The 12272-nt window shown below is 42.2% G+C and overlaps 1 protein-coding gene across 2 annotated transcripts in view; it reads right to left on the bottom strand.

The window, feature by feature from the left end:
• Positions 1-7567: 7567 nt before the first annotated feature.
• The window catches only part of SLCO1A2 (solute carrier organic anion transporter family member 1A2), a 35114-nt gene continuing 30409 nt past the window's right edge, over positions 7568-12272 (bottom strand). For both annotated transcript variants that reach the window (XM_036301457.1, XM_036301458.1), the window contains exon 15: positions 7568-9494. In XM_036301457.1, coding sequence (XP_036157350.1) covers positions 9281-9494 — 214 coding nt within the window. In that variant the 3' untranslated portion in view covers positions 7568-9280. The remainder of the gene's footprint in view (positions 9495-12272) is intronic.

The following is a 12272-nucleotide window of genomic DNA, read 5'->3' as shown; positions in this document are numbered from 1 at the left end:
GTTTGGTGGTGATGAACTTCTTTAGCTTTTTCTTATCTGTGAAGCTCTTTATCTGACTTTCAATTCTGAATGATAGCTTTGCTGGGTAAAGTAATCTTGGTTGTAGGTTCTTGCTATTCATCACTTTGAATATTTCTTGCCACTCCCTTCTGGCCTGCATAGTTTCTGTTGAGAAATCAGCTGACAATCTTATGGGCACTCCCTTGTAGGTAACTGACGTTTTTCTCTTGCTGCTTTTAAGATTCTCTCTTTGTCTTTTGCTCTTGGCATTTTAATTATGATGTGTCTTGGTGTGGTACTCTTTGAATTCCTTTTATTTGGGGTTCTCTGCACTTCCTGGACTTATAAGTCTATTTCTTTCACCAGGTAGGGGAAGTTTTCTGTCATTATTTCTTCAAATAGGTTTTCAATATCTTGCTTTCTTTCCTCTTCTGGCACCCCCATAATTCGGACATTGGTTTGCTTGAAATTGTCCCAGAGGCTCCTTACACTATCTTCATATTTTTGGATTCTTTTTTCTTTTTGCTTTTCCAGTTGGGTGTTTTTTACTTCTTCGTACTTCAAATCATTGACTTGATTCTTGCGATCCTATAGTCTGCTGTTGGATCTCTGTATAATATTCTTTATTTCAGTCAGTGTATGCTTAATTTCTATTTGGTCCTTTTTCATATCCTCAAGGATCTCACTAGATTTATTAAGGGTCTCACTAAATTTATCGGCAGTTTCTAGAAAATTCTTGTAAAACCGTATAAGTGTGGTTTTGAACTCTATATCCAGTAGTTTGCTTTCCTCCATTTCTGTCATTTGTGACCTGTTTCTTTGTCTCCACATTTTGATTGCTTCCCTGTGTTGATAGGGTGGCTTTCTGTGCTAGGTGTCCTATAGGGCCCAATAGCTCAGCCTCCCCAATTACCTGAGGTGGACACTCTTGGTGCACCCCTTTGTGGGCTGTGTGCACACTCTTGTGGTAGTTAAGCCTTGATTGTAGTTGGTATCACTGGGAGGAATTGACCTCCACGCCAATTGGCTGTGAGAATAAGCTGTGTCTATGGTAGGAGAATTTCTGTGCGGGAGACACCCTTATGTAGCAAGACTTGCTTCAGTGGGGCTTTGGTGCTCACTGAGTCTGCCCCCTGAGTGTGTCCCTTATGGATCTGAGGAGTTGTAATCTGGATGGTCCAAACCTGACCACTGGGTACACTGGCATTTGGATCTCTAAGGAGGTGCTAATTTAGCCTCTGCCTCAGGCTACCCAGCAGGAGCTATGGAGAGATCTGCAGATTCCTCTTTTGTGTTTGAGATTTGGAGGTGCCCAGATGAGGCCCAGCTGTGAAACAAGCTGCTGTGGGGCCTTGGGCCTTCTTTTGGATGTTCTGAGTCTCTCTGACCCAGCTGCAGTTTGTTAGGTAATTTTAGATTGCAAAGGGCCAGGTCATTCATATGCAAAAGCCTCTGCACACAGCTTGGGTGGGATGGGGTCTCAGGGAATCAACAGGGCGGAGCAAACAGCTGTAGCTGATCCTCAGCCCTGCCCTAAGAGGCCCTGGGTCTCAGTGTCCCAGTAATCACTGTAAGCACCTCTGAGAGAAAGCTGCCCTCAAGTTCCGCCCGCTGCCAGACAGTCCAGTTTCTCCCCGTATGAGTCTGGGTCCCCAGAGACTAGCCCAGAACTGGAGTTTAGAGTGGGAGCGTGTGTCTCCATCCCAATTGAAAAAAACAACTGTGTCCTCAGTTGCCAGCCCTTTCTGCATGCGCCCCTGTACCTCTGCACTTTACTTCTGCACCTCCTCTGAGTTTCAGTGTGCTTTTCTCTTTCCTTCTAGTTGTAGAATTTCCACTCAGACAGCCTTCCTGTGGTTCTGGATGATGTCCATTTTGTCTTTTGTTGTATTTTTGAAGTGGTTGTGCAAGGCAGCAATTTCAGGTGTTTACCTATGCAGCCATCTTGGTTTCTCCTGAACCATACAAATTTGAAGTGAGAGTAATATGTAATAGAATAAAAAATATTTGTGTAACTCAATAAAGCAAGGGAGTAGAAAATAGGTGGAGGTAAAAAAAAAAAATGAGGAGAGAAAGTCATATTCCCTCCTCCAGCCGGTCACAAGCACCCAGGACCCAGACTTCCCTCCCTCTGGCCAACCACAGGCACCCAGGACCCGAGCCAGCTTTGCCCGGGCCGGCCACAGCTGCAGGGTTCCATGGAAGGGCAGCTTTGCCCAGGCCGCAGTCGCAGGCACCTGGGATCATGGGGCAGGTGGCTTATCCCTCTCCCAGGCCACAGGCACAGCCACTGGTCCCAGGACCGTGGGGACCATGGAGTGTGCAGATTTTCCCTCTCCTGGGCTGCAGGCACAGGTGCAGCCACTGGTGTTGGGACCACGGCGAGGGTGGCTTGTCCCTCTCCCGGGCCACAGCCCTGGTTGGTCCCCATTCCTCTCTCATGAGCTCATTTGTGCCTGGATGGTCCCCATTCCTTTCTCCTAAGTGTTAAGTGTCTGAGCCATTACTGCATGGTGGCGTGAGGGCGTGACATCTATTTGCATATTATCTCTTTATTATATAGGATGTCAACCTTTTTTCAGGCTGTAAGAACTGAGGAAAGATTCATTATTTACACAGGCAGAAATTTCAAAAACCACTTTATTACTAGATTACTAAGTAACAAGTCTGAAGGGATATTTCCCTATAAAAATAAAGAAAGAAAGTATGGCCTTATATTTGCAAGATGGCTTCTTGCTGAGGCTTGATACCCACAGTTCAGGAAGGAAGAAGTAAAAGGACAAAATATATTCTTAGAAAGAAATTATATATATGTGTGTGTGTATATATGTGCGTGTGTGTGTGTGTGTACATATATATATGTACACACATACATATATATAGTTTTTATTGATTTCAGAGAGGAAGGAAGAGAGATAGAAACATCAATTATAAGAGAGAATCATTGATCGGCTGCCTCCTGCAAGCCCCACACTGGGGATCCAGCTTGCAACTCAGGCATGTGCCCTGGCCAGAATTGAACCATAACCTCCCAGTTCCTAAGTCTACGCTCAATCACTGAGCCATGCTGGCTGGGCTAGGAAGATTTCTTTTTATGTTAGGATGAAATCCCTTCCCAATTAATCAAGCCTCTGCCAATATCTCAATGATCAAAACTGTAATCGCTATAATGTAGCCAGCAGCAGCAAAAGAGATACTCTTACATTTGCTTCTACTATTCTATCAATCAGGACTTGGTGTTTTTCTTTCTCTTCATCAATCCTGATTCATCATTTCCCACCAAGACCTGAATGAAATGCTTAGGAAAAAACTCTGATTACTTAGTGGCTCATCATATATCTATAGTGTTTAAAGTTATCTTGTACTATTATTTGTTCAGTGTTTTCTGTGTATATTAATTCACCCTAATAAAAATGACACCAACTTGAATTCTACTTGAATTCTACAGCCTACAGCTTAGTTACCACCTACCTCACACATACACACCAACATACATATCCTATAGAATCAAGTCCAGAATTGAGAAAACAATTGTTCAATAAACACCATTGGAGATCGTAAACAACTCTTATAATTAGAGGACTCTGTTTCGTTCCTTTCTGTAAAATACATTATCTTATTTCTTCTTCTTATTTTTTTTTTAAAGTTTAGCTTTATTTATTTATTTATTTATTTTTTAAATATATATTTTATTGATTTTTCACAGAGAGGAAGGGAGAGAGATAGAAAGTTAGAAACATCGATGAGAGAGAAACATCGATCAGCTGCCTCCTGCACATCTCCCACTGGGGATGTGCCCGCAACCCAGGTACATGCCCTTGACCAGAATCGAACCTGGGACCCTTCAGTCTGCAGACCGATGCTCTATCCACTGAGCCAAACCGGTTTCGCCTCTTCTTATTATTTTGATGATGTGTTATTACTAATGAAATATCATTTAAAATCGTGTTCTATATAGACAGGAAAAAAATAAGAGTACAAAAAAAAAAAACTGAAATGAAAGATAAATGTGCCGTTCTTTACTTTTCATGATAATCGTGTCACAGAAGCAGCCACTTTTTTTTCCTGCTATTGTACTTTTTTTTTTCAATTACAGTTTACATTTAATACTATTTTTTATTAGTTTTAGATGTACAGCATAGTGGTTAGGCAATCATATACTTTACAAAGTGTTCTCTCTGATATTTCCCATACCCAACTGGCATCATATATAATAACTAGCGGCCCGTTGCACAAGGAGATTCATGCAATAGGCCTTCCCTTCCCCTGGCTGCCAGCACTGGTTTTCCTCCAGCATCCGGGACCCAGGCCTTCGCTCCGGCTGGAGCCTTCAGTCCTCACTGCTCCGGCCAGAGCCTTCAGTCTTCGCTCCGCCACTCTGCGCCTGCGTATGCAAATTAACCATCATCTTTGTTGGGTTAATTTGCATACTCTCCTGATCGGCTGGTGAGCATAGCAGAGGGATGGTCAATTTACATGTTTGTCTATTATTAGGTAAGATTACAATATTATCCTATCTAATAAAAGAGAAACACGGTAATTAGCGTATGACCGCTACACTTCCCATTGGCTATCAGGGAGATATGCAAATTAACTGTCAGCCAAGATGGCAGCCAGCAGCCAGGCAGCTTGAAACTAACATGAGGCTTGCTTGCTTCAGTGACGGAGGAAACCAACGTTCCCCACCTGCCTTGCCAGCCTCTGAGCCTGCAGTTTGAAACGTTGTAACAAATATAGAAGCTAAACAAAACCCCAGAAACCTGCTTTCAGCGAGCCTGGATCTCAGAGCTGGAGTTATACATTGTTTCGATTATAGAACCCAAACAAACCAGATACCTGCTTTCAGCAGCAGAGGCCTCAGAACTGGAGCCAGAGCTAAAGCTGGCCCAGAATTAAAAAAAAGAAAAGAAAAAAAGGAGCAGTTGGGAGCTTCAGCCCTCAGCCCCTCACCCAGACTGGCCAGGCACCCCAGTGGGGACCCCCACACTGAAGGGTGTTTGACCAGCTGCAAACAGCCATAATCCCCTCACCCAGGCTGGCCAGGCACCCCAGTGGGGACCCCCACCCTGATCCAGGACACCCTTCAGGGCAAACCAGCTAGCCCCACCAATGCACCAGGCCTCTATCCTATATAGTAAAAGGGTAATATGCCTCCCAGCACTGGGATCAGTGGAGCCGCGAGGCCTCCCGGCACCGGGATCAGCGTGACAGGGGGCAGCGCCCAAACCCCCTGATTGCCCTGCGGCTCTGTGTGTGACAGGGGGCGGGGCCACAACCTCCCTATCTGCCCTGCTCTGTTCGTGACAGGAGAAGGCGCCCCAACCTCCTGATCAGCCCTGCTCTGTGCCTGATACTGGGGAGCTCCCCAACCCCCTGATTGCCCTGCGGCTCTGTGTGTGACAGGGTGCGGTGCCCCAACACCCCCCCACACACACAGGCCCTGCTCTATGTGTGACAGGGTAGAGCCATAACCTCCCCATCAGCCCTGCCCTGAGTGTGACAGTGGCGGCGCCCCAATCCCCTGATCGGCCCTGCTCTGTGGGTGATAGAGGGTGGCACCCCAACCCCCTGATCCGCCCTGCTCTGTGTGTGACAGGGGGCGGTGCCCCAACTCCCCTATCGGCCCTACTCTGTGAGTGACAGGGGGGAACTCCTCAACCCCCTGATGGGCCCTGCTCTGTGTGTGACAGTGGGGAGCTCCCCAACGCCCTGATGGGCCCTGCTCTGTGCGTGACAAGGGGTGGCGCCGCAACCTCCCCATCAACCCTGCCTTGAGTGTGACAGGGGGCGGTGCCCCAACCCCCCAATCGGCCCTGCTCTGAGCCCGACCAGGGGCTGCACCTAGGGATTGGGCCTGCCCTCTGCCACCCGGGAGCAGGCCTAAGCCAGTAGGGCGTTATCTCCCGAGGGGTCCCAGACTACGAGAGGTCACAGGCCAGGCTGAGGGACCCCCCCCCTTCCCCCCGAGTGCACAAATTTTTGTGCACCAGGCCTCTAGTTTATTATATTTCCTACACTGTACTTTACACCCCCATGACTATTTTGTGACTACCAATCTGTACTTCTCAATCTTTTTACCTTTTTTACTTAATCCGCAAAACCTCCTAACCTATGGTAATCAACAGTTTGTTCTCTGTGTCTATAAGTCTGTTTCAATTTTACTTTTTCATTTATTTTGTTCTTTAGATTCCACATATTAGTGAAATCATATGTATTTACCTTTCTCTGTCTGTCGTATTTCACTTAGCATCATACCCTCTAGTTTCATCCATGCCACTGCAAATGGTAAGATTTTGTTGTTGTTTTTAATGGCCAAATAATATTCTATTGTGTAAATATACCACAACTTTTTTTATCTACTTGACTATTGATGGCACTTGGGTTGCTTACATCTTCACTATTGTAAATAAGGTTGTAATGAACATGCAGGTGCATATATTCTTTTGAATTAATGTTTTGGGTTTCTTTGGATATATTTCCAGAAACAGAATCGCTGTGTCATAAGGCAGTTCCATTTTTAGTGTTTTGAGGAATGTTCCATACTGTTTTCCATAGTGACTGCACCAATCTGCATTCCCACCAACAGTGCACAAGGGTGCCCTTTTGCCACATCTTCACAGCACTTGTTGCTTATTGATTTATTTATGATAGCCATTCTGACAGGTGTGAGGTAACATCTTCCTGTGGTTTTAATTTGCATTTCTCTGATGATTAGTGAGTGGCGTTGAGCATTTTCTTGTATGTCTATTGGCCATCACTATGTCCTCTTTGAAAAAGTGTCTATTCAAGTCCTCTGCCCATTTTAAATAGTAGTGTTTGTTTGTTTTTGGTGTTGACTTGTATGAATTCTTCATAAATTTCATATGTGAGTCGCCCAAAAAGCTTCAGAATTCCAAGTTATCTCTCATTTCCTTCCTTCTAATTTTCATGCATAATTTCCAGACACCTCCAATTATCAACCTTTTCCTCTTAAATGTCATTTCCTGAAATTTTCTGTCTTTCACTTTGTCTTCTGGTACTTAGAATCCCAAAACTATTTATATTCTCAAAATCATAAATGCGCCTTCTTGTCACTACTGCACCCTAACCTAAATTCAAGTTTCTTCTGGGGATGTTGCTTACCCCCAAAACTTTTTATGTGGTACCTGTTTACTTTTTCTCACAACTCTCTGGCTATGTGGTAAGTTCTTGCCCCTCTTTTAGCTTCCAGGCCATTCTCTCTACTTCCTTCCCTCCAGAAAAAGCAGCTCCAAAATTAATGTCATCAGGTCCTAACCCTCAACTGGATCTAATGCTGTAGTCATACCTACCCTGAGTTCCACTGTTCATTTCCAATGGTTTTAGCTCCTCTCCCATATTTCCACACTGTCCCTGTCTTGAATCACGGTTATTTTTAATACACCTAGAGATGAAGTCTCAAGCTTCACAAGTCCAAAAATTAACTCTTACTTCTTTCCCAAAAACTTTTTCTACCCAGTCTTTCTCATCTCACTTGCTTTTTCCTCATGTAGCACATCCAATTGTTCAAGAAATCATGTTTGTCTGAAAAAAATGTCTGTAGACAGTCTTTCAAGTAACTGGCCTCTATTTTGTCCAGCTACCAACTTACATTCTTCAAACTTTCAACCAGAGGCTCCTACCTACATTCAGGGGCCTTCTAAGTGAATTCTGGATTACAGCTTCTACCAGTCTAGAAACACTCCCATTCTCTTTATATTCCACATAAGTAACCATAGTATATTAAGACCCTCTTCCGTTCTTCTTTTCCGCATTCTCCTCACTATTGGGGATTATATCATTTTTATATATTGACGCTAATTTCAATGTGATGAAGAATAAGGAGGAAGATATAGCAATAGATGCACATGGATGTTCATTCTAATCTCTTGAACCCCATCTCCATTATCCATAAGGCTCTTGTGTTATATCTATAAATTATAAAGTAATACTGTATGTTTAGTTTTTGTTTGTTCTATAGAGTAGATTTAGTTTTAAATGTGCATCTTGAATTTTATTAAGTTCAGTTTCATAAGAGAAGCTACTTTTTAAAATTTTCATTCTCTAAGATGGTTTATGGAAAATTAGTGCTTGTACACTAACTTAGGACGCTGTGAATGGCATAAACATTGGTCTAAGGAGGCCTCCTAAATCTGGTAAAGTGTTTCTTTGACAATATCTTCATTACAAGCAGCCTTTAAGGACTAGTGTCTTTCTAATATGACCCTTTCATTCTTTGGCTCAGACACTTGTTTTTAAGAAAAAGTAACCTGGTTTGAATTGCTGAAAATAAAATTCCAACAATCTTTACTACATGATTTTTAATAACCTGATTCAGTTTGTCAGTTTGCTGAACAAAACGAGCAAATATATGGCATGAATAATAAAGCAGGGAATGGGTTGAAAGCATGTGATGGCACATTGATGAGTAAACTATTTTCAAAGTCATGTCTGGAGTAAATAGGAGGAGTTAAAGAATAATTTATAAATAAAAGAAGACAACAAATTTATTGCTTCTTTTAGTTGGAAGCAATAAATTTGAATAAAATACTTAAATATTCACATAGCAGGATGAGAATTCCAGTCTCTAACCCCAATAGCAAAGCAGATACTCAATGGAATTAAGTAGATTTTCATAACAGGGAATTTTTAGAGTCATTTGGAAAAGACAATGAAGGAAATATATTCTTATTGTACATAAGTTAAAAGAGAAATTGCTGTTTTAACATAAATGTAAAGTTGGCTGTAGGCCTGGCTGGGTGGCTCAGTTGGTAGGAGCATCATCCCCTACACCAAAAGGTTGTGGGTTTGATTCCCAGTCAGGGGACACACCTAGGCTGTGGGTTTAATCCAAGGGAGGCAATTGATCAATGTTTCTCACTTTGATGTTTCTATCTATCGGTCTGTTTATCTATCCATCCATCTATCTATCTATCTATCTATCTATCTATCTATCTCTATCTCTCTCCCTTCTTATCTAAAGAAATTAATAGAAATAGATTCTTGGGCGAAGATTAACAAAATATTTTTAAATAATAAAGCTGGCTCTAATCTCCAGTTCTCAAGGTTGCTATAAATGTCCATCTAAGAAAAACCTCAAGTGCCGTTGATGGCTCAGAAATACCATCAGTGAATCAGTGAATTTTTTTCTTTTTACCTTAAGTAAAAAAACTTTTTTTAGGTCCTTAGACAAGAAAAGGTTACCTACAGTACCTCTATTGATTTTTACAAATATTAAGTTATAGTGTGTTCTCCAACTCCGGGAAACATGAATAATAGGATATTACATTTTAGTGTTCAATACATTATTATTCAAAATTTTGCAAGTTTGGTCCATTTCTTGGCCCTCATTCCCTGTAACCTTTTCCTCTGCAGGCACAGTTCCTGAAGTGGTATTTTCACCAGGTAGACGATACTTCCTCAAAATAATTAGGATAAAAATGGCTGGAATATAGCTTAATCCTCTTAGTGCTGCTGGCAATCCAAGGTAGAGGTGTCTGTCAAAAAAAAAAGTTGAAACATACTAAATTTTATATAGACAGTATGGTGAATACGAACTAGTTTTGTAGATCTTTAATTTTCAGTATTTTATTCCCATAAGAACAACAGCAGCTAATTGTTTTGCATGTTGATCATACATACGCAACTTTGCTTATTAATTTTTGTTAAAATGGTTTTCTTTAGAATTTTTCATCCAGAAAATCCAATTTTTTCTTTTTTTCTGATCTTTCAGTACTATTTTTATTTGTTTACATTGACTAGACACTCCAACTTAAATTTAATACTGACAGTGATTGGACCTCTGGTCCAGTGTTTAATAAAAATACTCCCAAAGAATCGCCATTATCACCAGATCATCAAAAATTTGTAAAACTTGCCTTAAAAGCATCTGGACTCAGTGCTTTTAGAGATGCACATTTTGATTGATTCAATTTTAATAGCTATAAAATATTCATGTTTTTATATATTTATAGTAACATTTTGGTAATATATATTTGTTTTAAAAATTCCCATTCAATATGTTTCCAACTTGTTATATTTAAAACCCATAAGTAATCGTACTTATATTCCCTTTTTCATTTTTAATCCTCACTGGAAGATATTTTTTTATTGATTTGAGAGAAAGAGAGCAAAAAAGGGTGGGGGGGACATTGATGTGAGAGAGAAACATCAATTAATTTCCTCTTGTACATGCCCTGACCTGGAATCAAACCCACAACCTAGATATGTGCCTTCACCAGGAATCGAACCTGCAACTCTGATGAATGAGATGATGCTTCAACTAACTGAGCCATGGCTAGGGCCCTTTTTCATTCATAATACTTTTTATTTGTGCTACCTCTGTCTTTCCAGATAACTGCCATTATTATATTTTAAACTTTTCAAAAACACAGCTTTTGTTTTTTGTTACATCTATGATATGTAGCCTATTGATTTCTGCTTTGTATTTTCATCTTTCTACTTCTAAAATTTTATTTTATTATGAAACATTTCAAGAATACAGGGAAAAAAATTAAACAAATCTTAACTCACTACCATGGTTTTTTTAAATGAATAAATTTTGCTACTTTTATTTCAGACCTATTTAGCAGAAAATACTAATACATTTAAGTCCTCTGTGTACCCTATAATCCTAATGCTTTCTAACCATCCCAGATATAACATTATGTTGAATTTTATTAATTTTGTTCCTCACTTATTTTTATAGTTTTAAAAGTATATATGTACACATTCATGGTTTATACAATTATTTTATGTGATTTTCACATCCTATATAATAAATAACTAATATGCAAACTGTTGTCACACCCTCACACCATAACAGCTCAGACACTCAACACTGGTGAGAGAGGAATGGGGACCAGCCAGGCACAAATGAGCTCATGGGAGAGGAATGGGGACCAACCAGGAACAAATGAGCTCATGAGAGAGAAATGGGGACCAGCCAGGCTTCAGCCTGGGAGAGGGACAAGCCTCCCACCCTGCAGTTCCAGGTATCAGCAGCTGCACCTGTGCCTGCGCCTGTGCCTGTGCCTGCGCCTGCGCCTGTGCCTGTGGCCCAGCCTGGGAGAGAGACAAGCCACATGCCCCGTGATCCCAGGAGTCAACAGTTGCTCCTGCACCTGTGGCCTGGGAGAGGGACAAGCCACCCACTCCATGGTCCTGGGCACCTGTGGCTGCAGCCCTGGCAAAGCCGCCTGCCCACGGTCCCCTGCGGTTGCTGCTGGTGCGGGCAAAGCAGGCCCGGGTCCTGGGTGCCTGCGGCCGGCCAGTAGGAAGGAAGCCTGGGTCCTGGGTGCCTGCAACTGGCCAGAGGAGGGAATCCTGGGTCCCGGGTGTGGGAAAAGGCAGAGGTGGTTAGGGGCGATCAGGCCAGCAGGGGAGCAGTTAGGGGTGATCAGGCCAGTAGGGGAGTAGTTAGGGGTGATCAGACAGGCAGGCAGAAGTAGTTAGGGGCCATCAGGCAGGCAGAGATGGTTAGGGGCGATCAGGCAGGCAGGCAGGCAGGCAGGCAAGTGGTTAGGAGCCAGCGGTCCCAGATTACGAGAGGCAGTCGGACAACCCCTGAGGGATCCCGGGTTGGAGAGGGTGCAGGCTGGGCTGAGGGGATTACCCTCACCATGCATGAATTTCGTGCACTGGGCCTCTACTTTGAAATAATTGGTTTAAATTTAAATTAAGTTCTCCTAATGGGACACTCTTATGCCAAATGGAACATGAAAGTACATGAAATAGAAAGAGAAAAAATGGAAGAGTTTTGTTCAAAAACTGATTAATATCACATATTTTGTTCAAAATCAGATTTTGATTAACAAAAAAAATAAGCCCTTAAGAGACATGAAGAATATTGTGTCAGTGAAATTTAGTGAGAGAGAAAATTATCACTTTGGAGATCAGAGGTAGTTGGTGAAAGGAAGTAAGGAATCAAGCTAGTAAGATGCTAAAATGATGGAGGATGAAATGGGACACTTTAGAGCAGTGATTTTCAACTGTGTGCCACAAGAATTTTTAAAACATTCAATACTTGACTAGTCAAGGGCACTGACCTTTTTTCCCTTAAATTTTCAAATAAAAAAATTACAACAGGCCGAAACCGGTTTGGCTCAGTGGATAGAGCGTCGGCCTGCGGACTGAAGGGTCCCGGGTTCGATCCCAGTCAAGGGCATATACCTGGGTTGTGGGCACATCCCCAGTGGGAGATGTGCAAGAGGCAGCTGATCGATGTTTCTCTCTCATCGATGTTTTTAGCTCTCTATCTCTCTCCCTTCCTCTCT

This window comes from Myotis myotis, unplaced genomic scaffold (genome assembly GCF_014108235.1).
Source record: "Myotis myotis isolate mMyoMyo1 unplaced genomic scaffold, mMyoMyo1.p scaffold_m19_p_3, whole genome shotgun sequence".
In the NCBI taxonomy this organism is placed as follows: Eukaryota; Metazoa; Chordata; class Mammalia; order Chiroptera; family Vespertilionidae; genus Myotis; species Myotis myotis.
The sequence above is the reverse complement of the archived record's forward strand: the minus strand, read 5'-3'. Positions and strand labels throughout refer to the sequence as shown.